Raw genomic sequence first — 27,904 nt, forward strand, 5'->3', positions numbered from 1 at the left:
GACAAATGTGAAGTACTGCATATGGGTAGCAGTAATCCCAGAGTAACGTACCAACTGCATGGTACAACACTTAGGATAGTAGAGAATGAAAAAATCTGGGGATAACTGTGCAGTCAGAGATGAAGTTTTCTGAGCAGTGCAGACAGGACAGGTCAGGGATAGGGTTTTGTCAACGATATACAGGAAATTTGCTACGAGGGATAAGGAGGTAATTATCCCTTTGTATAAGGCAATGGTCAGACCACAGCTTGAGTACTGCATACAGGTCTGGAGGATTATTTTAAGAAGGGTGTAGAACTGCTGGAACATGTACAAAAAAGGGCAATGAGATTGGTAAGGGGAATGAAGGGGTGCTCTTACCAAGAAAGACCAATTCTGCAAACTGCATTTGGAGACTAGACACCTGCATGGTGATCTGACTGAGACATTTAAAGCTTTGAATGGTTTGAGCAAGTTTAATGCTGATGGGAATCTTCCTCTTGCTTAGATTACACACTTGAGGGGGCATAAACTCAAACAGAGTAAAGAAGGTTGCAGAATAGATGTGTGGAAATTTGCTTTTAGCCAGCAAGTCGTTGATTGCTGAAACGAACTTCTATCCATCATTGTGGAAGTTGATAGGTTAGCATTAGTAGAGTCATATGATGCAAGAAAGCAAGCTTATGAAGCATAACCCAAAAAAAAAATAAATTCATTTCACACATCCATTCCCTCTAAAGGTTAAATAAATTCAAGTAAGAACTAAACAAACTTTTGGAGAGAATGGATAGATGAAATGGGAAGCATTTTTCATTTGTTTTTGGCTAATGCTGTATAAGCTTGCTTTCTTGCATCATATTCCACTACTAATGCTAATGACCACTGTGAAAAAAATCAATGTTACATACTAAAATATTCATGGAAAAATAGCCTCCAAAAATGGAGTCCTACTGTTCTCTTTGGGGCCAGTCCCTTTGAAAGTATTATAATAGTAATTTACTGTATATGTGACTTTAACTTTGTTGTATAATAAATGTTTTGTTTTATTCAATTCTGTGTCTGCCTCATTTGCTCATGAGATATTCACAATTTATGCCAAATATACACATGTATCTGGAAAATTTCCCTTGGCCCTCGAACTTTCTGATCACAGTGAAAATTATAACAAGCAGTCAAGCTGCACTGTGGACTTAGTGCTTTGAGTGAAATCATTGTCACAAAAGTTGATGGCGCCTCCGTAGCCAGGTGGGAAGGAGCAACGGTGCGTTAGCACACGCTTCTTGATTAGACCGGGGTTCAAGCCCGTCACCACCAAATATGGAGGATGCGGAAAGGTCAGGGAATGACCACCGCATATCCCGGAGCAATATGGCCTTAGTTGCTAATGCTCCTAAAAAAAACCAAATAACAATAATAATAACAACAACAAAAGTTGATCACAGTGAAAATTATAACAAGCAGTCAAGCTGCACTGCGGACTTAGTGCTTTGAGTGAAATGATTGTCACAAAAGTTGACAACAACTGCTGAAAGAACAATACTAAGGTATTGTGCACCTAACATTGTGCGCAGAATTTTGAACAATATTTGGGGTTCTAATGAAACAATTTTGGAGCTAATGTGTCAGGCAGGATGTAGATTTTGACATTCCTAGAGTTAGTAGTCATCAGCACATGGCATTCATAGTTCCTTTCCTCTGAAATAATTTATTTTTCAAATATTCTTTATTCTACATTTACAGGTTTCAAAATGACTTCAAAACTGAAGTAAAACAGGATTAGTATTGTGCATGTGCATTTTTTTATTATTATTATAATATATATTTAATATACAGGTGTCTCAAAAATATTGGTACAAACATTTAGGGGAGGTAGGTAACATCTAAAGGAATGTGAATCGCATAGGAACCCATAACCGGAAACGTCATGGGAAAGTAGAATCAGAGGCACAAGACAGTAATTAGTGGCAAACATTTATTTGATATAATATTAACAATGGAGTACGAGATGGATGCATTTCATGATGTTACAACAGATGCTCGAAGGTCCCACCATGAGACGCGATGCATGCGTGACACAGAGGCAGCATGAATCGGCAGACACGGTCAAACACACCTGGAGTTTCTTTGACAGTAGCGGCAGCGCAGACGAGTCTTGCCTAGAGATCCATTTCCGTCTCCACAGGTGGGTCATACACGATAGATTTGAGGGCCCCCCCCACAGAAAGAAATCAAGGCTTCATAAATCAGGTGAGCGTGGGGGCCACGCAACGGGTCTATCATGGCCAATCCATCGACGCCCAAAATGCCTGTTCAAATGGTCATGAACACACCTTCCATAATGGGCAGCGCCCCGTCATGTTGAAACCAAACGTTGCGTCTCACATTTGCTGGAACATCGTCAAGTAACCCTGGTAGAACTTGTTCAAGAACCGATATTTAGCGGAGTTCGTGCAGGATGGTAACAGGTATGGGCCAACTAAGCAGTCACCGACCATACCTGCCCACACATTTATTACGAAGCGATGTTGTGCCGCATGGGGGTGCACACCGTGTCGGTTGTCGTGAGCCCACATGAGCATTGCGCTGATTGAATAAACCTTCCCGAGTGAAATAATAGTCTCATCTATATCTCATCCTGAGTGAAATAATAGTCTCATCTGTGAAAAAAAAACATAGGCTGGAAAATTCAAGTCTTGAACACTTTCTTGGAGAAACCACTGCGCAAAAGCCACATGTGCACGATGATCTTGGGGGAGCAGTAACTGAACCCTTTGGAGATGAAAGGGGTGTAAGGAATCGTGGTGCCAGACACGCTGTACGCTGCAACGAGACACTCCTAAGGCAGAGGCAACGGCACGTGTGCTGGTAGTAGGATTATTCTGGATGGCATTCAACACACTTTCTCCCATGGCGGGAGTTTGTGTCGAACTTGGTCTGCCCGCACTACTCCTGTTACCTCTAAATGACCCATAATCGCACAAATTTTGATGCACACGTGCAAGCAAATGGTGGTCTGGTACATGTCTGTCTGGGAAGCGTTCTCCATAAATTCGTTGAGTGGCTCGTCCATTGCCCTCTGCTAATCCACACACTAGGTGCATGTCTGCCAGCTCACAGTTCGTATATCAATGCATGCTCTTCATGCAGCGACTACTGCTTGAATGAGGAAACCAGAAATTTTCCCCCCTTGCGAAGTGATGAACAGTGCCGTGTACCAACTTACGGTGACGTTTCCGGTTATGGGTTCCTATGCGATTCACATTCCTTTAGATCAGGGGTGGGCAACAGCCGGCCCGCGACGATGTTGAATCCGGCCCTCTCGGTAAATGCATAAATATAGAAAATCCATACCTGACTACACTCGCCGTAAACGTTCGGCTTAATTCGGTTCAATCGGGAATCGCGGCCAGTACAACAGTAACCAAGTGATTCTACGCAGCGTCAAAGAGTTATTTCCTAATTATTATTGTAGCATCGATCGAACAAAGTTCCTTTGGGTTTGACTTCTTATTGAAGAAAATAATATTGGTGCGAGATATTTTATGTTTTATGCCTTTTCTAATTATTACAATTTTTAATTTAATATAATTTATAGCCCATAAAATGAGCCAATTAAAAAAAAAGAAAAATTGATGCCGAATGCAACATTTTCAATGATAATTGGACATTCAGATATTTTTTTTTTAAAAATACATTAATAATTTGGTAATTCAAGTAATATAATGTTTTTTAGGTTCTGATTTTTTTTATTAAATCGTTCAATCTATTCCGGCCTGCATCATGATGCGAAAATTTCATTCGGCCCGCATCATGATACGAAAATTTCATTCGGCCCGCTGACAAAAAAAGTTGCCCACCCCTGCTTTAGATGTTACCTACCTCCCCTAAATGTTTGTACCAATATTTTTGAGAGACTCTGTATTTTTAACAAGTCTGTAAATGAAAGATGTTAGTGCTCTGGTAAAAATTGTGACATAGGCAACCATACTGATACAAGAGTTGTAAAAAACTAAAGGTCTGTGCATATAATGCCCATTTCAAAATAGTTGTGTGGATGCAGAAACAACCAGTAATAGAGAAGCTTTAATGATATTAAGAGTAGGAGACCGGCAGAATTACTTAACAAGTACAGGTCACTGTTGAACAAAAGCCGAGAATTAGGGTTGAATTTGAAAGTGTCTGCAATTCTGCCCAGACACGATAGGAGGGAGTATATGATGAGAGCCTTGTCGATCAATTCGGCCCTGGAAAGATTGTGCAGGCTCAAGGGGTAGAATTTTTTTCAGCCTGGACTGTACTTGTTAACAGGAGAGATTGCTTCTACAGGGATGGGATACACTTAAATAGAAAGGGTGCAAGAATATTTGCTGATGGTTGAGCAGATGGGCTGAGAGGTGGCAAATGAAGTTTAACATTGACAAATGTAAAGTACTACACATGGGAAACAGCAACCCCAGAGCAACGTATCAACTCTGTGGTACTACGCTGACAGTGGTAGAGAATGAAAGGGACTTGGGGGTGGTTGTGCAGGCAGATATGAAGTTCTCTGAGCAGTGCAGACGGGCTGCAAGAGTAGCTCATGGAGTATTGTCAATGATATACAGGAATTTTTCCAGCAGGGATAAGGAGGTGATTATTCCATTGTATAAGGCAATGGTCAGGCCACACCTAGAGTACTGTATACAGGTCTGGAGGCCTCATTTCAAGAAGGATGTAGAGCTGCTGGAACGAGTACAGAGAAGGGCAACAAGATTAGTGAATGGAACAAAGGGGTGCTCTTACGAAGAAAGGCTTAAGTTTTGCAAATTACAGTGTCTGGAGACTAGGCACCAGCGAGGTGATCTGATAGAGGTGTATAAAGCCTTGAATGGTTTGAGCATGCTCAATGCTGATGGGATTCTTCCTCTAGCTCAGAATAATCACCTGAGAGGGAATAAATTCAAATTGAGGAAAGACAGATGTAGGATAGACGTGCGGAAATTTGCCTTTAGCCAGCGGGTGGTTGGTTGGTGGAACAGACTTCCATCCCTTGTAGTGGAGGTTGATAGCCTAAATAAGTTTAAGGCTCAGCTGGACAGGTATTTTGAACGAACAGAGGGGTGAAGTGGAAGTGGGTTTTTTTTTTTTTTTTGGCTGATGCTGCATAAGCTTGCTTTCTTGCATCAAATGCCTCTACTAATGCTAATGCTAAAGCAGACAGAAAGTTCGAAGTTGATGAAACTGTAAACAAACTTGTTTTTGAAAGATAAACTCCAGTAGTAATTTCCACATGCAAGGCTTTCAGAGGATCTAAACATAGCAAGCATCCAGAAGTTCATGAATGTGTATTTTCTCTTTTGCAAGAAAAAAGAAATGGTGTTAAGCCTATTAGTTAAGAAATTATTCGGTTAGTAGCATTAAAAACTGCCAACCATTTGGGTTTACCTCATAATGAGTTCATTGTAAATTGGCTGATGTGGAAGATTTATGCAGTGCAGTGGTCTTGAACTTTGATAAAAATATTAGCAGAAAGGTCAACAGCAGATTCCTTCAAAAAGTTCATTCCCTAACAAACAGCACCACGTTAACACATTCTGTAAGAAGCATAACAAGGTAAGTGATTAAATTTTTTTTTTCATTTCCTGACCATATAATTTGGGGGATGTGTCTTATGTTGAGCAAATATGGTATGTACAGTTCTGTTCACAAAATATAAAGATTTTAAATTCTCTTTGCATGGATGTTAATGGCATATCTCAAACAAATTGTATTCAACACATTAAATTATGCTCAGTTTTAAGACATAATTTACCTTGTGGAAGGTAGGCAGCTTGAATTCATTTAGGCATTCATCAACTTGCGATATAATTTTCAAAAGATTTTCAATTCCTACATGGACTTTTAAACCTAAAAATGTTCTGGGGATAAAAATAATAATTTACTCTGTAAGTGTTAAATTTGAAGTTTCTTAAGAAATCATTACAAAATTAAGAATACAATTTTTGTGTATTTTTGAAATTTATTGAATTATTTTAAATATTTATAAATTTTAGTTTATGAAACTAAAAGCATGACTAATAAAACTGACCATCTGACACAAGATTCACACAGACAAAGTCCAACATACCGTACAAGTGTTTGATCCTCAATATTCACTTATTCTATTAAACATTAATCTAAAATTTGGTTTCAAGTACTACTATTATATTATAATATGAAAATAAAGCTAAGACAAAAATATAAAAAAATGTAAATTCAATTTAGTGTTGGTATTAGAATCACTAAATGATGCAAGGAAGCAAACTCTCAGCATCTTCCAAAAAATAAAAATAAAGATCGTTTTATGTGATTTTCAGAACATACAATGAGCAAACATTGGTTTTTAAGCTTATGAATGTAAATGGGGCACCATAATTTCTTTATTCATGAGCATAAATGGTGTGTCATGATATATATTATTTCATTCAAGGTCCCTTAATCTCACAATTAAACCAACACTTGATTTTTGGAACAAATTAAAGCTATATATTTTAATGTTAAAATTAAAGCATCCACTTGTAAAAATAAAATGGAGACAAGTGAAAAATTAAGCACTCCAGCATAAATAGAATAAAATCTGTTTTAATTTCTTAAAGGAATCACACATAATTCTCAGACATTTCATAGTACTTCCTGTACCACGAAATGTCTGAGACTCTTCAATAGCTATAAAGACAGTAAAACAGGGAATGGTTAATAATAGTATTAGTATCAATAACAGCTATATAGCAAGGAAGCCACAAGCTTTTGCTGCAACAAACAAAAAAAAAAAAAAAAAAAAAAAGAATGAAAGAATAAATAAAAGAACAAAAATAATAATGAATTAAATCAAAATAATAATAAAAATATAAAGATAAAAAAAAATATATAAAAAGTAGAGAAGAAAAGAGACTAATTACGCACTTCTCTCCTCACATAGGTAACTATCCAGTTGTCCTTTGAATTTCTTCAAGCTGTCAGCCTCAACTACCTACAGAAATAACTTGTTTCAGTAATCAGCAACTTGGTGGGTAAAAGAAAAATTCTGCAATCATGTCTCTTCTCTTCCCCGTAATTTGAATTTATGGCTCCTCAATTCAGAATCCTTTATAATAGTGAAAATTTGGCCTTCATTCATTTTACAACTCCATATCTGCCTAGGTCATAACTTCCAGATCCCCTTTCTTTCTCTACTGTTTTTTATTCCACCCTACCATATGTATTGTTATTTTGGAGTTGCTATTTGCATTTTGCTACACAGCTACCACTTTTCTGATCACCCTCCTTGACACATGTTCCTCTGTAATTAATTTATACACTACATTCTAACTTTAATCATTTAACCATTTTTAACTAACAAATTAAGATATTTGTTAATATCTTAATTTGTTAGTTAAAAACAAACAAATTAAGATATTTTAATTAATACTTGGGGGATTCTACCCCCTTCTCCCCAACCCCCGTGCACACTCTTCTATGCAACCTTTTCTTTTACCTGCATTTGCATCGGTCACTTAGGAAAAGGCCTGGTAAAATTTCAGATCTTGGATACCACTCCATACTTCAACTAAAAGTCAGGAAGAAGGCAGTGATTGGCAGGTGCCACTCACTGTTTAGCCCACCCCCTTTCCTCCTAGGTTGACATGCCTAGGGAATTTATCCTTCCACTTGCAGCTGTTTTAAAATCGGAAACTCATTTTCCGATTTTAAAACAGTGGGATGGGGGGATAAACACCCTACCTAAGCTAAGCATCCCCCTCCTCGATGACACAAAACAATCAGAAACAAAATGCATTCACAATAATCATCCAATCATAGAACTCGACCGCACAATCACTCTATTCTATGACCACGCCCACTGCACGGAGACAAGTGGTACCCAAATAATAGATTTTAGCCAATGGCCTTTTGCTTCGGGATCCATAATGCATGAGGCATATTGTTGCATCCAAAAGAGCAGGACTAAAATATTTACAAACTATACAAATATTTAATAATTTACAAAATACTAAAGTACAGGAGACTCTCAATTTTCTGGGATAGATAGTAAAAAAAAATTCCCAGATAATCGATTTCCCAGTTAATCCGAAAATACAGTAATTCCCCGACATATGTAAGAGATACGTTCCAGGACTTCTTACGTAAGTCGAATTTTAAGTAACTCGGGAATGACTAATAAAATATTGCTACTATATCCCTGATATGCCAAAATTACAAAAACCACATAATATCCTCAGAAGAATGAAGAAAAATAGTTATATATTTTTAATTAGTTCAAATAAAAACTTTATGTGGGGATGGCGGTGAAATAGCTGGAGTGGCACATAAGAAAAGAAAATGTAAAAGGAACAAAAAAATGCTTGTTATTGTACTGTAAAAACTGATTTGTATTTCGTAGCTTTGGTTATTATAGTTGACTTCATTGGTGCCGACTGCTTCTTGTATTCTGTCTTTCTCCTTTATTGTATTCACCGTTGCCACTAACAAATCTGAATTCCGTGTGATACTTGTTGATGTTCGGCCATTTTCGTACATCCTTTTTATTTACTTTTTTTCTGATCCAACTCGATCGCTTTCCTTTTCTTGATGGATTTACTTGTACCACTGTCACTTATTCTCTTATTCAGCACCACGATAACAGTCAAAATTAAATTTTCTGAAAAGAACTTCACAGGGTTAAGGCAAAAACTCACTATTATCATGCCACGCGAGCTCACATTTTACTAAGGCACATTTCCGGAGGTCACTGCCATAAAACAATTTGCACTTTCTTGGTTACTGGGCTTTTCTGTTAGTGCATCTAATTATAAACAGGTAGTAAGCTCAATCTTATTGCATTTGTGATAATACCAATAGCTGGAATTCTGTGGGTTTTTACGTTATTATGGTGAAATGTGTTTCCCCTTCACTGCAATCTTCAGTCATATAAAAAATATATAAATAACGTAATGTAAGTCCGAAGCTACATAAGTCGGGGACTTACTGTATCAAAAAATGTTTAGCAACCTACATAAAAAAAGTATGCCGATAGAATATAAATGAAAAACTACTTGCGTGTCCAATACGCGAGTAGTGTGTATTGGACATGCATTTAATTTTTTACGATGTTGATTTTAAATCTAATAGCTTCCCTTTATGGTTTGTCACCAATGTTATAATGGTTCTTTAGACATTTAATTAACAGATGCACCATTTTCAAACTTTTGAATAATTTGAAGTTTTTGTTTAATTGAAAGCACAACTCTTGCCTTTAAAAAAAAAATAGTTACTATAAAAAAAAAATTCCGACATTCCTGACATAAATAACAAAACAAAATTTGTCCCTTTGCAGTGTGACAGAACACAACAATTGATGCGCTAAAAAACTAAACATTTGGTCTCTCCTTTCTTTTTTCTATTTGAGCAGTGGGTTATTTAGACAGCGAGGGTTGCAAGATAATAGGTACACTAATCTCCCAATGGCGACTTATAACGCTGCCTCTTGTCACTTATTTACGACTTGCAAAACATCTGTTTATACCTATTACTTGAATTTTATGATTTCTGGTTGAATTTTTTTTTAAATTTGGAGTCTTGAAGTGTCCTGGTTAATCCAATCCGGGTAAATCGAGAGTCTGCTGTATTTATAAATATACAATATTCATTAATATACAAAAAAACGTTACAATGTTAGACAGTGAAGCACATGCACGAGGTTGGTGAAAGCTATGGAGGAAGTTGTCAATAATTAATTGCATTTGTAGTGATGTAATTGCCTCGGCCTCTTCTCCCATTGGCTAGAATAAATATCACTAGGAGGAAAAATTTTTTAATGTATAGAGAGATTAATAGAACTGTTAATTACTGGGTAAATAATAAAAGAATTAGCAAATACTTCTATAAATATTACAAGAAACCTTCTTTTTAACCACAAGGTTTGATGCAGGGGTGGGCAACCTTTATAAATGGCAGCCAAATAAAATGTCTGTGAGGTACACGTGGGCTAAATTTTTTTTTAGCTTTCCAAGAATTTTAGAATGAAAATGGTGTATAATGAAAAAAATCATCATAAACAAGTTTGCTATTTACTGTAATATTTATCCATACACATAGATATAATTAATTTTATTAATAAGAAAAACGAAATACAAATTCAAGATAAAATTATAAAAATACAATTATAGTAACAAAACACAAACCCAGCAGCAAAAATTGCAATATGTTGTTTATATATATTTTGAAAACTATCGCGGGTTGGAGGTTGCCCACCCCTAGTTTAATGCATTTGGAAGGATGAAATTAAAAGTAAAGTAAGTATTAAAAGCAAAGATAAAATTAAAGGCAATCAAAAGAAACTTTGAACCTTTGAAAAGGATGCTCACTTTTTTTTTGAAGGTCTATGACTGTTAAAAATTAAAAATAAAGAGATGAAGGGGAATCAAGAGTACAAACAATGGACTTTCATGGACTAACCTTAGGATTAATCCTTTCAACCAACCAAATACAACTCAATTTTCACTTCCTGCTTTTTTTTGGTCTAACTGAGGATGATTAGCTCTCAGTTGCTCAAAAAATCAGGAAATAAGAAAACTGAGTTGTATTTATAGAGAAGTTTATGTCTCATGACTCCCCTATTCTCTGCACAATGGAAACTTTTATGTGATTTAGTTTCTTGATTTTCACAAATTTCAATATCTGCTGATTGCAGTTGGAGCAAATTTAATTGTGGTATTGCCAATATAATGTGCACTGCCGCTTTGTTGGTGGTGAATTAAGAATATTGCATTATTGCCATCACCTTGGATGTCATAATTAAAAGAATCTTTATAATTACTGAACAAGGAACCTAGTTTATTATAAGGGGGGAAAAAGTGCTCAGTCCCCAAAAAGATTTAGTATTAGTAGTGGTAAGTGATGCAAGGAAGCAAGCTTATTCAGCATCAGCCAAAACATCTATCCACCTCATCTGTCCAATTATTTTAACATGTTTGCAGCCTCTGATGCATATTTGTCAAACAGCACCAGAGTGCTATGCTGTTATGCATAAAAGCATTCAAAAAGGCACAAGTGGTGGTGTAATGCATATAGGCAGTCATTCTTAAGCAGTCAATAAATGAGTGCTGCAAAAGTAAAGGCACACGAAATTAACTACTCGATTCTTTTGACACACTGATTGAATTCTGGGCTATTTGCAGCAATACTTGATTTTTGTTTATAGATGTGGTACACAGTTTTACTTGTTCTTTGCTTGTGTTGAAGTTAATTTATATACATGAAATAAACTTTTTACAAAAAAAATTTACAAATTTTTAAAATGCTGAAGAGCAACACTAAAGTTGCTTAAATGTGTACATAAGAAAGTGGCATCACTGAACATAAACTTCTATTAATACAAGTCAATTCTCATTTCCTGACTTCTGTCCCACTGGAGGATGATTCACAAAAGTCTATCATTATGACTCTTGGTTCCACCACTTTAACTATAATAAAGTCATTAAAGTAGAGTCATTAAATGGGAGAATAAATTAAAACATAATGTCAAATGACTTTATTATGATCAACTTATTTATGTTAATTCTATTTATTATGATTTAGTTTTCAATCATAATAAACAACAATTGCGATATTAATCATTTCAATCATAATAAATATAAAAATTATGATTTAGTTTTCAAACATAATCAATCAAACAAATCTGCACATTCATGTTTGGTTTAGACCTGTTGACTGGCTAGGTCAACATTCAAATTTGAATTTCACTTGTTACATTTGTTATTTAAGCTACAGAGGGCAGCGACAATACCATATTATAATGTTAAATTTAGTTTGTTCGTGACTTTATTTCTATATTCAGATTATATAAGGACATCCAACGATGACTGAAATATGATCCCCTTTTTACAATTCAAAAGTGCAGATGTTCCCCTGAAGAAGTGGAGCTTGTAAATTCAGGATAGTGACTTTACCAAAGGAATTATTTCCACACTCATTCTACCTACTGCCACCAGAGCGTGATACTGATGTTCCTAATAAGTTATCCATTTTCCCTTATTTCTTACTTTTCTTAACTGGACTTGACTTAATTAAACTGTTACATTTGATTAATTTAGAAAAAGGGAGAAAAATTAATAAAACTTATTTCTAATTTGTAGTTTAAAGAAGAAGACACAATGAGCTCACTCAGCATCATTGGGGTACGAGGTTACTACCAAGTTGGTCAAGATTTCTGCAGCTCTGGCGAACGCTAAGTTTTCATTTACTTAATTGTTATGCTAAATTATTTTCTATAAGTAGCTTTATAGTTCTAGCCAAACTCTGTGGTTTATTTTGAATTTAGATAGCGATATTGAAAGTTAGTGTCTGTAGATTTTACATTCAAACTTGCTGCCACTGTGATACAATATGGAATACCATAAGGTTTAATGTGAAACTAGTTAGCAAAATACGTAGCAGTGTATTAGAAATCTGTTAGATTAGTATAGCATTATCAATAAAATTTATTAAACTTATTAAATTTCATTGTTAATTAAATTATACTTAAACAGAATCATGATCTAGACTAGAGCAGCAAAGCAGTGTTCACAGAATAGCCAGAGTGCTGTGGCTTGCAGGAGAACCGAAGAGGGTGATTCTCCCACGCATCAGTGTCTAAAACAATGTACGAAATATTTGCAGACCTATCTAGAACAGGACATGATCTAACCAGGGAAGATGTCTTTGTGTGCGCTAGGTGCAGAGACTATGAAGAAATTAGGCACCAACACAGCATTCTGATGGGCATCTATGAGAATTTGAGGTGTAGGGTAAATCCCCTCGAAGAAATTAATATGAGGGGCCCATCAAGCTTTCAGCTGCCCAACCCAACTCAATACCAGAGCTCACTCCTGTGCATCAGGCAACACAGCGGCAATCTCCAAGGCAGAATGAGCTGGTCCCACAAGAACTAGTTATTGTCGGTGACTACTGTCAGGGAGACGAGGAATATAGTATGCAAAAAGGATAGAAGGAACAGGACCAGAGTATGTCTGCCAGGGGCAAACGTTGATGACGTTGTACAGCAGATATCATCTTTTAAGGGCACAAAAGGTGATATTGTTGTACACGTTGGCACTAATGACCATAAGAGTAAGAGATCTGCAGATTTACTTAACAAGTACAGGTGAATGCTGAAAAAAAGTTGTGAGTTAGAGTTAAATTTTAAAGTGTCTGCAATTATGTCCAGAAACGACAGGAGGGAGTATATGATGAGAGCCTTGTCAATCAATTTCGCCCTGGAGAGATTGTGCAAGGCTCAGAGTAGAATTTTTTTTCAGCGTGGTCTGTGCTTGCTAACAGGAGAGACTGCTTCTACAGGGATGGGATACACTTAAATAGAAAGGGTGCAAGAATATTTGCCGATGCTATCGAGGTAGCATTAGGTGGGTCGGAAAACTGCTAGTTTGGGAGGATTCACAGACAAAAGATTAACGGAAGCCGAAGGCAGAAGCAAAAGTGACTCTTGCACTGCTTCTATTGTAATGAGCAGCAGCCTAGAGAGCAAGCTGCTGAGGATTTCAAGAGCTGCTGGGAGTCATCATGAAACAAGTAAATACATGGGCTGTGTTAGGGTAACTAAGAGTAAGAACAAGTGCATGCTTTTTTTTTTATGAAAACCTATAGTACTTAGTACTGTGATTGGGTTGGAGGTTGAGAAGACAAAAGATATTTGTTCACATTAGACTTGCACTTCTGTAGACTATAATTTTCAGGAAATATGTATGAAGGAAGGTTGTTCCAGAAAACAGCAGTTGAATGAATAAATAAGGAAGATGAAAAATTGGTTCTGTGAGTTTGAAGTTGGACAGTAAATGGATGTTGGCTGGCGGCGGCACGTGTTTGGACTGTTTTGAAAGAGAGAGCGGGAATTATAAAAGCCAATTCAGAAGAACAGTGCCCATGGAAGTATCTTTAGAAAAGACATGCAGCAGAAACAGTACGTCTATGAGACAGTGAGTGGAGAGACTCACTGTTAGAGATGAGTCATTAATTAACCTAAGTACCCTCTTCTGAATGGCATCTAGAAGCCTGAGAGAGGTTTTGGGGGCACCGTTCCAGATGTGGGAACATTATTCCATGGTAGGGCGAATTTGCAATTTGTACAGAGTGAACAGCTGTTTGGAAGAAAAGTAATGTCAAGTGCGAAAGAGAAAACCAAGTTTTTTATATTCAGAGGAAGCAATATTTGTAATGTGCTTGTACCAAGAGAGATTAGAAGTCAGGGTAATTCCCAAAAGAGATATATCACCTTGCCTAGAAATCGGACTGTCACCAAAGATAAGAATAGGAGCAGAAGAATCCTTTTGGCGAGATATATAAGACAACACTGAGTTTTAGAAGGATTGAAGTCAACTAAGTTGTCTTTGCTCCACTGGAGAATTACCTGGAGATCGGCATTTAAGGAGAATTACCTGGAGATCGGCATTTATCCGCTGAAGTAGCGGATATTCGAGAAGTTGAAGCTGATTGAGCAGGGCAAGGTTTCTCAAAATGAAGAGTGGAATGCAATGTGCTATCATCAGCAAAACTATGGATAGGATTTCCAGTCAATGGAAGGTCATTAATATACAAGAGAAAAAGAGTGGGGGCAAGAACTGAACCTTGGGGGACACCAGCATTAGTGGAGAAGTTAGAAGACAGAGAGCCATCTACCATCACCCTCAGTGAGCGATCAGAGAAAACTGGATAACCAATTAAAAAAAACAGTTGGCAAACCATAAGATGGAAGCTTGTTTAGAAGACATATATGCAAAACACGATCAAAAGCTTTTGAGATGTCAAGAGCAACTGCTTGTGTTTCACCGAACTTTTCCATTGAATTTGTCCATAAATGGGTTACATAGGAATACATAGAATATCACTAGTGGATCGACCCTGACGGAATCGATACTGGCAATCGTTGATCAGACGGAAGGTTTCTAAGTAGTTTAAGAGTTGGCGATTAATTGATTTCTCCATTACTTTAGAAAGAGTAGAAGTAATTGAAATGGGACGATAACTGGATGTGAGGGATTTGTCACCCTTTTTAGGAACTGGCTGGATATGAGCAAATTTCCAAGCAGAAGGAAAAACAACTTTGGAATAAGAAAGTGAAAAAAGGCGGCAAAGAACAGGAGTAAGTTCAGGAGCACATGTTTTAAGAACAAGGGGAGAAATACCATCAGGAGTTGGAGCTTTCTTAGCATCAAGATTCGTCAAAATCATTCTAACATCCTTTTGATGGAAGATCACAGGAGGCATTGAATGGAGTGTGTTGAGAATCGTGGGAGGTGTTTTACCATGATCATTAATACATGAGTTGGAAGAAAAATGGGATTCTAGCAGGTCAGCTTTATCCTTGGCTGAAGTGAAAACAGAACCATTAGGTTTTGACAGAGGTGGGAGCAGAGATAGGCAAAAGTAGCGGCCAATAGCTCTGGGAAGAGACTAGAATGCTCGGCTACCATTAAGGCAAGAAACAAGTTTTCTACCCTTAGCCTGTTTAAAATCTTGTTTGGACTGATTAATAACTGCTTTACAATTGTTGGGAGCTTTGGTGTAAGCAGAAAATGAAACTGAAGAATTGGAAACAAGCCAATTACGATATGCAACATTTTTCTCTTGAACAGCCCTTGCTTGCATGTATTTGCATATATATACACTATACTTGCTGTTGTTGTTGTTGTTTGGTTTTTAGGAGCATTAGCAACTAAGGCCATATTGCTCCGGGGATATGCGGTGGACATTTCCTAACATTTCTGCATCCTCCGTATTTGGTGGTCACGGGCTTGAACCCCGATATAATCAAGGCGCATGTGCTACGCACTGCTGCTCCTGCCCACAGAGGGGCCACTATACTAGCATGTACACTAATGCTAGAAGTATAGTAAATAAAATTGATGAATTTGAAGTTCTGATCAAGACATCAAAGGCAGATACTGTTGGGATATCAGAGACATGGTGTCACACAGATATAAGCAGTACAGAATTGGAATTTGGGGAGTACTATGTGTACAGACAAGATAGACAGGGTAGAAAGAAAGGAAGGATGGGTTATGCTGTTAGTTAAGAAACACATAAAATCTGAGGAAGTGCATACAGTTGACATGGGTGGACAGTGCAATGTTGAGTCTGTTTGGTGTTACATAAATACTGGGAAAGGGAAAATGAGAGTAGGAGTATGTTATAGGCCTAATGACACTGATGAGTACAATGAACAGTTGGGTAGAGAAACAGAATGGGCCAGTAAATCAAAATGTCTTGTAATGGGGGATTTTAACTTTCTATATACTGACTGTAACTTGTGGATTGGTCACTCGCACGCTAGAAACACTTTTGTGGATTTATTGGAGGATTGTCTTCTACAGCAACATGTTCAAGGGGCAACAGGAGGGATTAATACCCTTGATCTGATTATCAGGAGTGATGACACATGCATTAGGAATTTGCAGATAAAGGAACCATTAGCATTAGTAGAGGCATACGATGCAAGACAGCAAGCTTATTCAGCAAAAAAAAAAAAAAAACACTCCCATTTCACCCCTCCATTCGTTCCAAATGCCTGTCCAGCTCAGCCTTAAAATTATTTAGGCTATTAGCTTCCACAACAAAAGATGGAAGCTTATTCCACCAATCAACTACTCGCTGGCTAAAGGCAATTTTTTGCACATCTATTCTACAACTGTCTTTCCTCAATTTGAAACTGTGCCCCCTCGGGTTCTTAGTCTGAGCAAGAGGAAGAATCCCGTCAGCATTCAGCTTGCTCAACCCATTCAAGGCCTTATACACCTCAACTACTCTCCAGGTGCTGCAATTTGTAGAACTTATGCCTTTCTTGGTATAAGTCTATTTGGTTCTACATAAGTATATGTAAAACCAAAACAGGAATTTAAAAGTTCACTGCATTTTTTTACATTTGGGTACTTCTCTTGACACTCCAGACATAATCTAGCCAAGTGTGTGTATGCACACACTTGGCTAGATTATGCCCTGTTTTAGAAAGGTCAGCAAACATTTCACATTTCGCACATTTTTTGAGACTGTGGCATTGGAGAATCGCCCCTTCATTTCTCTCCCGAGTCACAGTACTCTTGCTAGTCTGTGATCTTTGCTTCTCAGCTCTAGTCTGGGTCATGATTTCCATTTAAATAACAGAATAATAAAATTCAGAATAATTTGGCATGAAGAAAATACTACTATCGTTGTGAATCCTATTCAATTTAACATACGTCATCAGTTACTTTACAGAATTAGAATATCCCTCTATCAATTTTAGTGTATTGATTGAATTAGAAATATTTTAAAGATTACCTGGTTTTTTCTTCATTGGTGTACACCTCCACAGACTGCATAGCAATCTTGAATCTAGAACAAATAAAACATGCATTTGCTATATAAAATATAGTATATAGCATGTTTTATACATAAAATGCATTAAAAATTTTACATTTACCTTGCATACATAAGGTACATTCAAAATGTTTATGGAATTTAATCATAATAAAGCTCCTAGAAACAGAAGAGTGCAAAAGGCATCATTCATTCATCATCAGCTGCCATTACAAAAAGTACATTTTAATTTTGGAGTATCATTCAACCAAACAAGGGGGGTGCGGTTGGGGGGAAATTGTTATTGTTGTTTGTTATTTGGTTTTTAGGAGCATTAGCAATTAAGGCCATATTGCTCCGGGGATATGCGATGGTCATTCTCTGACCTTTCCGCATCCTCCGTATTTGATGGCGACAGGCTCGAACCCCGGTCTAATCAAGAAGCGTGTGCTACGCACTGCTGCTCCGGCCCACCTGGCTATGGAGGTGCCCTGGGGTGGGAAAGAAGTTATTAGTGGCTGCTTTATAATTGAGCTATGAAAATTAGATGCCACAATCACATAAAAAAGTAATTTTTGAAAAATAACTACTACCTTTATGGAAAATAATATTTTACATATAAAATTCTAGCAGTTGTTGACCAGAAAATAAAATATTAATAATAAATAATAATAAAAATAAAATAAATTCACGAAATTTACTCTTAATATGGCTGAGGCAGCATGTGCAGGCCTCAGCCATATTGAGAGTAAATGAGCTTCAGCCTACATCCTCCTTACTTGTGGCTGCACATGCAGCCACAAGTAAGGAGGCTGTAGGCTGAAGCTCTTATGCTACCATGAAAAATGCACAGCCTGCTGTGAACTGTGGCATCAAAAATCTGACTGCCTACAGCCTCCTTACTTGTGGCTGCACATGCTAACCACAGGACCATGGCAGACCCATGATCCTATTTTTAAATAAAAATTATTCAAAACGAGTTGCAATGTAAGTGTTCTAATTTGGGATAAAATTATTCCATGACATAGCCATGTTATGAAACAGATTCTGCAGTCAATGAGTTAAATTCTATTAAAAAAATATTTCACAGTATCTGTCAATATTGCAATGGGAGTCAAAACAATAGTAACTAAGGTTGGATTGAGTTCGGCTACTTAAAATTTGTGCCACGGCATCCTAAGGTATAAAATAAGTATCATCAGTAAATTCAGTCAATTGCACACATTCTCTGATCAGTTTGCCCTTTTGAGGAATGCAACCTTCTACCCCCCAAAATTTCAGCAGAAAAAGCCAAACAGCCCTCAACTGAAAACAAATGATTTGGCTACAGTGTGATAAAAGTTTCTTCCAACCCAAGAGGAACATTTCTCAACTTGAATTGGCAATAGGTACAAACTTATGGCTTTTCCACTTATTGTGAGAGAGCACTATCATCATCCATTTTATTTTAACCACAAGTGCATAATAGTCAGGGCTGAAATCACAGTGACAAGAAGATTTAAGGCAAGATGTGGTTCTGTGTTAGCATGCACAGTCACAAGTAAGGAGACTGGACCTGTACTTGTAGAGTGCCATAAAAAATGCACAACCAATTGTGAACTGTAGTGGTGAAGATCTGGCTGCCCTTAATTCAATATATATACAGTTACAATGAATATGTAAGCTCTTCTGGCCTCAGCCATCTTGAGAATAAATGGAAATTTATTTATTTATTAAAATAAGCAAATCAAAGATTTGTTGTTTTATAAACAAAGGTTTGTTGTAATAATCTTCATCTCAGCCAATAATCTAGATCAGGAATCATTCCTTGACATTGTGTAGCCTGTAGCCAAGTAAGCAGCCCTAAATTATGTGTCACTTGTGATATAAAACTTAAAGCTAGTGTGCCACAAAATTTAGTCACTGACCTTTGAAAACATTCATTTTTAGTAATATTTGATTTTTAAATATTTCTGTCTTATGATGTTTTATGCATTATTATTATAACCATTAATAATAATTATTCAATATAATCCAAGCACAATAAGAATGTTATTAGTGTTACACAATAATTATTGGATTTTTATATTTAATTATTAAATATAAAAATTAAACTGTAAATATAAACTGTGATAAAGTAAAGTAAAAAGTAAAGTGCAGCCATCATCAACCCACTGCAAGATGGAAGCCTCCTCAACAATTCATGCTGAGGGAAATGGACCATAACCTGCCACGCTGGTCCAGTGTGGGTTGGCAGATCGACTGTATTCAGCAGTCAGGGGCTTGAACCCCGGTCTACTCAAAGAGCGTGTGCTTCTGCACTCCCGCTCCTGCCCACTCGGCCACGGATAGCAAATATTAAATTCTGTTTTAAAAAAAATGCATCAATTGGTGGTAAGGAACTGTTCTTGAAGCCTGCCTTCCATGAGAACCAATGTTATTTTATCTGTTTTGGCCTCTAGCCAAAAAACGAGTGGCTACTGCTGATCTAGTTATTAGTAACTTACAATTTATAAGCTTGAATATTACTTTAAGAAAATTATAATTTAACTTCTAGAAGGTGCATGAAAACTATGACAACAGCAGGCACATTGGTGTACAGATTTTACCAATCAAGATTTTTGAGAAAATGAAAGAAATATTTGAAAATAGAAATTAAAAATTTTTTTTCTTTAAAATTCTGACACTACATTAAATAAGATTCAAAAATTATTTTTAGAAACAACTGTCTTCTTACACAAAAAATATATATATTTCCCTGGATGCCATAAAAGCCAAATTTCGGCCAAGAAGCATGTGAAAGTAAAAGCAAAATAAAACTCTATGGCAGGGGCGGCCAACTTAATTTGTGATGCGATCTACTTTTTTCTTCAAAATGTGCCGCGATCTACCATCTTAAGAATTTCATTGCACACGGATAAAAAAGTTAATCAACACATATTGAAAAATATTGTTTATAAATTTTAAAATTAAATACAAGTCAGAATTCTTATTTTAAATTCATACGTATTTAAAATTTTAATTTATGTGAAGTTTGTGTATTCGTGTCATCTGCCAAGCTTTCAAAATAGGGGATATGCCGTGATAAGGCCAACTGAAAAGAATCTTCCATATGCAAGTCTGTAAGATTAGAGTGCTTGTTGTTTGTTTGTTATTTGGTTTTTAGAAGCATTAGCAACTAAGGCCATATTGTTCCGGGAATATGGGGTGATCCCCTAACCTTTCTGCATCCTCTGTATTTGGTGGTGACGGGCTCGAACCCCGGTCTAATCAAGAAGCATGTGCTATGCACTGCAGCTCTTTCCCACCTGGCTATGGAGGCACCTAGATTAGAGTGCTTCTTTGTCTTTGTTTGTTTCAAATACAAAAAGGCAGATTCACAGATATGTAGAACCAAAACAGGAATTTAAAAGTTCACTGCATTTTTTTACATTTGGGTACTTCTCTCGGCAAACATATTTCCAAATGTCGTCTTCTGATGATCTGGCTTTTAGGAACATATTGTTTCGCAATGTAATAATTTCATTTTCAAGTAATATTTTCTTCATGAGAAAAATCTCAGTGATTTTTTTCTGAAATTTGTTTAGTATCTAAGTCTACATTAAATGGATAAGAAATATATTGAACCATGTCTTCAATTGTTTTAAAATTACTGAATCTGGTTTCAAAATCATCCACAACTTTCTCAATTTCAGAAACATATTTCTCGCTATTAAATTCAAAAACAGGATATTTTTGCAAATGATCTTACATATTTGCAAAATGATTGGAATTTTTTTTTTTTTCTTTGAGCCCCTTAGCCATTGCCAAAAATTGATATTTATATGCAAAAATACTACTAATCAGTGTGTTGAAGTGCCTTTCTAAACTTCCTTTTTTGGGTATAGCCACGGAAGCATTGCAAATCAAACATTTTTCTTTTATCATTACAAAAAGGTATTCTGGTTCCCACTATTGATGAAAATGATACATTTTGCTATTTTTCGTAGTATTAATTTTAAATCAAAGGCTATTAAAATAACGTATAAGTAGTGTCCAGTTATTAATATTAAGTAAGCTAAATAACAATTCGACGCATACACTACGTTCTCCACAAAATAACTTGCATGCATTTTCACTAGACAAGCCTAGGGCTGCGCAGCAACAAGAGTAGTCACGTAGTTCAGCGGATTTGTAATAAGCGTATACAGGGTGTTTCAGTTAAACGTTTCAGAACTTCTAAGAGGGGTAGGGTACATCCTGACAACTCGAAATCATATAGCAATGTGGGGTCGGAAATGCTTTCCTGAAGCGGTGTTGTACACAGAAGCACCATAAAGAAAAGAGACCGTAAGTGAGAAATCGTTTTAATAATACATGAAAAGAAGCAAAAGGTACATGGATTAAAGTAAGTGTTCGAAGTTTCTTCCATGGGCTACAATGCACGCCTCACATCTCTGACGCATGGACATCCGAACATTCTGGAATACTCCAGGCGAATTTCGAATTTCTTCGGCAGCTACTGCGATTCTTGCAACCAGCTCCTCAGCATTGTCAACAGGGGTGTCATAAACTAGCGATTTCATATGACTCCAGAAATAAAAATCAGCACATGATAGGTCGGGTGACCGAGCAGGCCAACGCACGGGACCACCACGTCCGATCCACTGTTGACCAAATGTGACATCCAGGTAGTTACGAACATCTCCGCTTTAATGGGCAGGGGCTCCATCGTGTTGGAACCACATTGTCTGTTGCGTCGATGCAGAAATCTGTTCATCTCTCAAAAGTTGTGGCAATACTTGCTGCAGAAAGATCAAGTAGATAGGTCCGGTTAGACGACACGGTAACAGGTAAGGTCCGATGAGGTGATCTCCCATAATACCGGCCCATACATTGACCGAAAATCGAATCTGTGCTGCACGACGTCGTATTGCATGCGGGTTCTCGACCGTCCAGATATGGTTGTTATGCGTGTTGAAAATTCCTTCCCTTGTGAAGGATACCTCATCGGAAAACAACACTTCAGCAGGAAAAAGGGGATTTGTAGCACATTTTCCAAGGTACCACTGTGCGAAAGCAATACGAGGTGCATAATCCTCCAGTTGCTGTGTCTGGACACGCTGCACGTGAAACGGATGCATGTCTTGTTCTCGGAGAATCCTCCAGACGCTGCAATGGGAAACCCCGACTGCGTTTGCTAGACTTCGTGTACTCGTTCTTGGATTCCCCTGTACATGCTGCAGCACATTCTGTTCGACGGCTGGAGTCCGTGCTGTTCTTACCCTGTCCCTGTCAGCTCTTTCAAATGAACCTCTCTCAGCTAACCTCTGGTGCAGTCTTGAAAAGAAATTATGACTGGGAATACGCCTAGTCGGATATCGTTCCGCGTACAAACGCTGTGCGGCTGGCCCACTACAATTTGCAGCCCCGTACGCGAAATGCATATCGGCTAACTCTGCGTTCGTGTAATCATCCATCCTACTAACTTGGCGTTCTTGTGCGAAATTAAGATTCCCTGCACTAAAGCTCGGAATTTTCGATTCTGCCCATTGGTATATGATTTCGAGTTGTCAGGATGTACCCTACCCCTCTTAGAAGTTCTGAAACGTTTAACTGAAACACCCTGTATAGTGAGGCACATAATAATAATATTTAGATTCTGACTAATCTGTTTTTATATATATTTAAAATTTGTTGTGATCGACCAAAATTAAAGCTACGATCGACTTGTTGGCCACCCCTGCTCTATGGGAAAATTAAAGTGGTAGGTGCATTTTTTTAAACAGAACTTTAACACTTCCTAGTTCATTTCACAAATATACGTGGTCTCAATTCTAATCTCAACAATGTCCATTTCCAATTGCAGTCTGCCAAACCTCATGTACTTTTTCTGACAGAATCTCAGTTATCAGTTGATTCAACTACTGCTCCTCTCAATTTCCCAAATTATTCACTGTATGATTCCTTTCGCCTCAAAGGTGGTACTTGTGAATATGTCCATTCCGATATTTCCTGTCAGAGAATTGGTAATTTGAATCTCCTCTCTTCGATCTTCTCTGGCTTAAAATCTCTCTACCTCACTGTGTCAAATTCATATGTTGTCTCTACCGTTCTCCCAACTCCACTAATCACTTGGAGCTCTTTGACTTCCTCTCTTTGCACTTGACTTTCTCCAGTCCAACTTTCCTAACAGAGAGGTAATTTTCCTTGGTGACTTTAATGTTCACAACTCCAGCTGGCTTCCGTTTTCTAGTCACACTGACCCAGCTGGTCGAGATGCTGAGGCTTTTGCAATTACCAATGACCTTGAACAGATTGTTCTTTACGTACAAGAATACCAGACAATCCTAACCATACAGCCAACAAGCTTGATCTTTTTCTTACCAACCCTTCTAAGTACACGGTCAAAGTGAGTGGTCCTTTAGGCACCTCAGATCACAACTTGGTGATTGTCTCTTCTCCAATGGAACCTTTATTTCATGGCTATTCCCAACCTCATGTTGTTTGGCATTACAAGAATGCAAAATGGGATGACCTGCGAGATTTCTTTTCTTCTTTTCCTTGGTTGGATTACTGTTTCAAAACTTGTGATGTCAACGTCTGCTCAGATCGCATCAGTGAAATTATTCTTGTAGGAATGGAATCCTTTATTCCACACTCTACTTTAAAATCTCATCCTTTATCTAACCTTGGTTTTCCAATAAATGTGCTAAAGCTGTTCAAGAGAAGAATGCATATCGTAATTGGCTTGTTTCCAATTCTTCAATTTCATTTTCTGACTACACCAAAACTCGCAACAAACTTGTAAAGCATTTATTAATCAGTCCAAACTAGATTTTGAACTCGCTAAGAGTAGAAAACTTGCTTCTTGCCCTAATGGTAGAGGAGCATTATAGTCTCCTCATGGAGCTATTGGCCGCTACTTTTGCCCATCTCTGCTCCCACCCCTGTCAAAACCTAATGGATCTGTTTTCACTTCAGCCAAGGATAAAGCTGACCTTCTAGAATCCCATTTTTCTTACAAATCATGTATTAATGATCTTGGTAAAACACCTCCCACGATACGATTCTCAACACACTCCATTCAATGCCTCCTGTGGTCTTCCGTCAAAAGAATGTCAGAAGGATTTTGACGAATCTTGATACTAAGAAAGCTCCAGGTCCTGATGGTATTCCATCCACTTATTTCAAACCTGTGCTCCTGAATTACTCCTGTTCTTTGCCGCCTTTTTTCACTTTCTTATTTCAAAGGTGTTTTTCCTTCTGCTTGGAAATTTGCTCATATTCAGCCAGTTCCTAAAAAGGGTGACAAATCCCTCCCATCCAATTATCGTCCCATTGCAATTATTTCTATTCTTTCTAAAGTAATGGAGAAATCAATTAACTGCCAACTCTTAAATTACCTAGAAACCTTTAATCTGATCAACGATCGCCAGTATGGATTCCATCAGTGTCGATCCACTGGTGATATTCTGGCTTATGTTACCCATTTATGGACAAATTCAATGGAAAAGTTTGGTGAAACACAAGCAGTTGCTCTTGACATCTCAAAGGCTTTTGATCATGTTTGGCATAAAAGTCTTCTGAACAAGCTTCCATCTTATGGTTTGCCAACTGCTTTTTGTAATTGGTTATCCAATTTTCTCTCTGATTGCTCACTGAGGGTGATGGCAGATGGCTCTCTGTCTTCTAACTTCTCCACTAATGCTGGTGTCCTCCAAGGTTCAGTTCTTGCCCCCACTCTTTTCCTCTTGTATATTAATGACCTGCTTCCATTGACTGGAAATCCTATCCATAGTTTTGACAATGATAGCACATTGCATTCCACTTTCCATTTTGAAAAATCTTGCCCTGGTCAATCAGCTTTAACTTCTCGAATATCTGCTACCAATTCCTTAAATGCCGATCTCCAGTGGGGCAAAGACAACTTAGTTGATTTCAGTACTTCTAAAACTCAGTCTTGTCTTATATCTCGCAAAAAGGATTCTTCTGCTCCTATGCTTACCTTTGGTGATACTCCGATTTCTAGGCAAGTTGATATATCTCTTTTGGGGATTACCCTGACTTCTAATCTCTCTCTTGACACAAACACATTACAAATATTGCTTCCTCTGCATCTAAAAAATTTGGTTTTCTCTTATGCTCTCAGCATTACTTTTCTTCCAAACAGCTCTTCACTCTGTACAAATCGCAAATCCACCCTACCATGGAATATTGTTCCCACATCTGGGGCAGTGACCCCAAAACCTCTCTCAGGCTTCTAGATTCCATTCAGAAGAGGGCAGTTAGTTTAATTAATGAATCATCTCTAACAGAGTCTCTTCACTTGCTGTCTCATAGACGTACTGTTTCTGCTGCATGCCTTTTCTACAGATACTTCCACGGGCACTGTTCTTCAGAATTGGCTTCTATTATTCCCGCTCTTTCTTTCAAAACAGTCCGCACACGTGCTGCCACCAGCCAACATCCACTTACTGTCCAACTTCAAACTCACAGAACCAACTTTTCATCTTCCTCGTTTATTCATTCAACTGTTGTTTTCTGGAACAATCTTCCTTCGTACGTATTTCCTGAAAATTACAGTCTACTGAAGTTCAAGTCTGGTGTCAACAAATATTTTCTTTCGTCTTCTCAACCTCCAACCCAAGCACGGTAACAAGTACTATAGGTTCTAATACCTCTTGTGTTTGGAGTTTTCATAAAAAAAAATTTTTTTATGGCTGTATTGATATGCTGGGTATGATATGGTTTTTGCCATACTTAATGAATATTAACATTTTCAAAAGTCACACAAAATTCACAAATACTTTTTATTATTGGTTGATGATATCTACCAAAGCGTTTACTCAAAGGTTAATGAAAAAAATGCTCATACCTATAAAATTTATGTAGAGCGGTTTTTAAACTCTCTACCAAAGACTGTATCCAGTGCCATCTTAACTTCACAGTTCTTGAGAGACTTATATGGTAATTATCAACTTTATTGAAAGAAATATTAGATTGGGCTACTGTTGATATAAGGGTATCTACCATATTTTCAAACTGGACAGGAGCAATATCTAGAAAAATTGAAATAAAAATAAATAAATAAACAGTTCAAGAACCCAATATCTTAATCAGTGATAAAGCAAGAAAACGGACCATTTAATTATTTTGTATTTACTAAATTAAAAATGCTTCCTTCCTCCTGTCAAATATTGGTTCTGATATGCTTAGCTTTATTCTTAATCTTATTTTAAAAACAATTATAGAAAAAAGTAAAGAGAATTAATCCTCTGATTGCAATATATCCCCAAAATAAAAATTTAAAAAATATATATATAATAAAATATGTTAGAATTGTACTAGCAAAAATTTTATTCTTCCAATTCTTCCATCGTGGACTGATGTTATTAGTGGAGTCCCTCAGGGCTCAGTGTTGGGTCCATTATTGTTTTCTGTATTTATAAATGATATTGATGATGGTATATCGGGATTAATGTCCAAGTTTGCAGACGATACAAAGGTTGGCAGGGTTGTCAAGGACACTACTGACACTATGCTGCTGCAACAGGATCTGGAAAGGTTGAGCAGATGGGCTGAGAGGTGGCAAATGAAGTTTAACATTGACAAATGTAAAGTACTACACATGGGAAACAGCAACCCCAGAGCAACGTATCAACTCTGTGGTACAACACTGACAGTGGTAGAGAATGAAAGGGACTTGGGGGTGGTTGTGCAGGCAGATATGAAGTTCTCTGAGCAGTGCAGACGGGCTGCAAGAGTAGCTCATGGAGTATTGTCAATGATATACAGGAATTTTTCCAGCAGGGATAAGGAGGTGATTATTCCATTGTATAAGGCGATGGTCAGGCCACACCTAGAGTACTGTATACAGGTCTGGAGGCCTCATTTCAGGAAGGATGTAGAGCTGCTGGAACGAGTACAGAGAAGGGCAACAAGATTAGTGAATGGAACAAAGGGGTGCTCTTACGAAGAACGGCTTAAGTTTTGCAAATTACAGTGTCTGGAGACTAGGCACCAGCGAGGTGATCTGATAGAGGTGTATAAAGCCTTGAATGGTTTAAGCATGCTCAATGCTGATGGGATTCTTCCTCTAGCTCAGAATAATCACCTGAGAGGGCATAAATTCAAATTGAGGAAAGACAGATGTAGGATAGACGTGCGGAAATTTGCCTTTAGCCAGCGGGTGGTTGGTTGGTGGAACAGACTTCCATCCCTTGTGGTGGAGGTTGATAGCCTAAATAAGTTTAAGGCTCAGCTGGACAGGTATTTTGAACGAACGGAGGGGTGAAGTGGAAGTGGTTTTTTTTTTTTTGGCTGATGCTGCATAAGCTTGCTTTCTTGCATCAAATGCCTCTACTAATGCTAATGCTAAAAAAATGCTAATTATGATTTGTGTCACTGATTATTTTTTAATTTGAGATGATTAGCTATAAAAATAATTCTTTATAGTTTGTATGCAATATGTGCTATGCACCAGTTCCTACAATGATTCTCTACAGACCACTGATTTCAGCTTTAATTTCGCTAACTGCATCACTGTGAGTTGGAAATGAAGTAGTCAGGCAATAAATTTTTTTGGATAGCAAATCTGTGTTAAGAAAGATATTTGTTCTTATTACTCAATATATCTGAACAAAAA

The 27,904-nt window shown here is 37.3% G+C and overlaps 1 protein-coding gene across 1 annotated transcript in view; it reads right to left on the reverse strand.

The window, feature by feature from the left end:
* The window catches only part of LOC150078831 (U6 snRNA phosphodiesterase 1), a 49,240-nt gene that overhangs the window by 11,734 nt on the left and 9,602 nt on the right, over positions 1-27,904 (reverse strand). Inside the window, exons 3-5 of the mRNA XM_090382400.1 lie at positions 26,135-26,318; positions 17,281-17,334; positions 5,771-5,876 (exon numbers count right to left, since the gene is read on the reverse strand). Coding sequence (XP_090238526.1) covers positions 5,771-5,876; positions 17,281-17,334; positions 26,135-26,318 — 344 coding nt within the window. The remainder of the gene's footprint in view (positions 1-5,770; positions 5,877-17,280; positions 17,335-26,134; positions 26,319-27,904) is intronic.

Source organism: Mastigoproctus giganteus, chromosome 10 (assembly GCF_048544385.1).
Source record: "Mastigoproctus giganteus isolate SK-2022 chromosome 10, ASM4854438v1, whole genome shotgun sequence".
Classification (NCBI taxonomy): Eukaryota; Metazoa; Arthropoda; class Arachnida; order Uropygi; family Thelyphonidae; genus Mastigoproctus; species Mastigoproctus giganteus.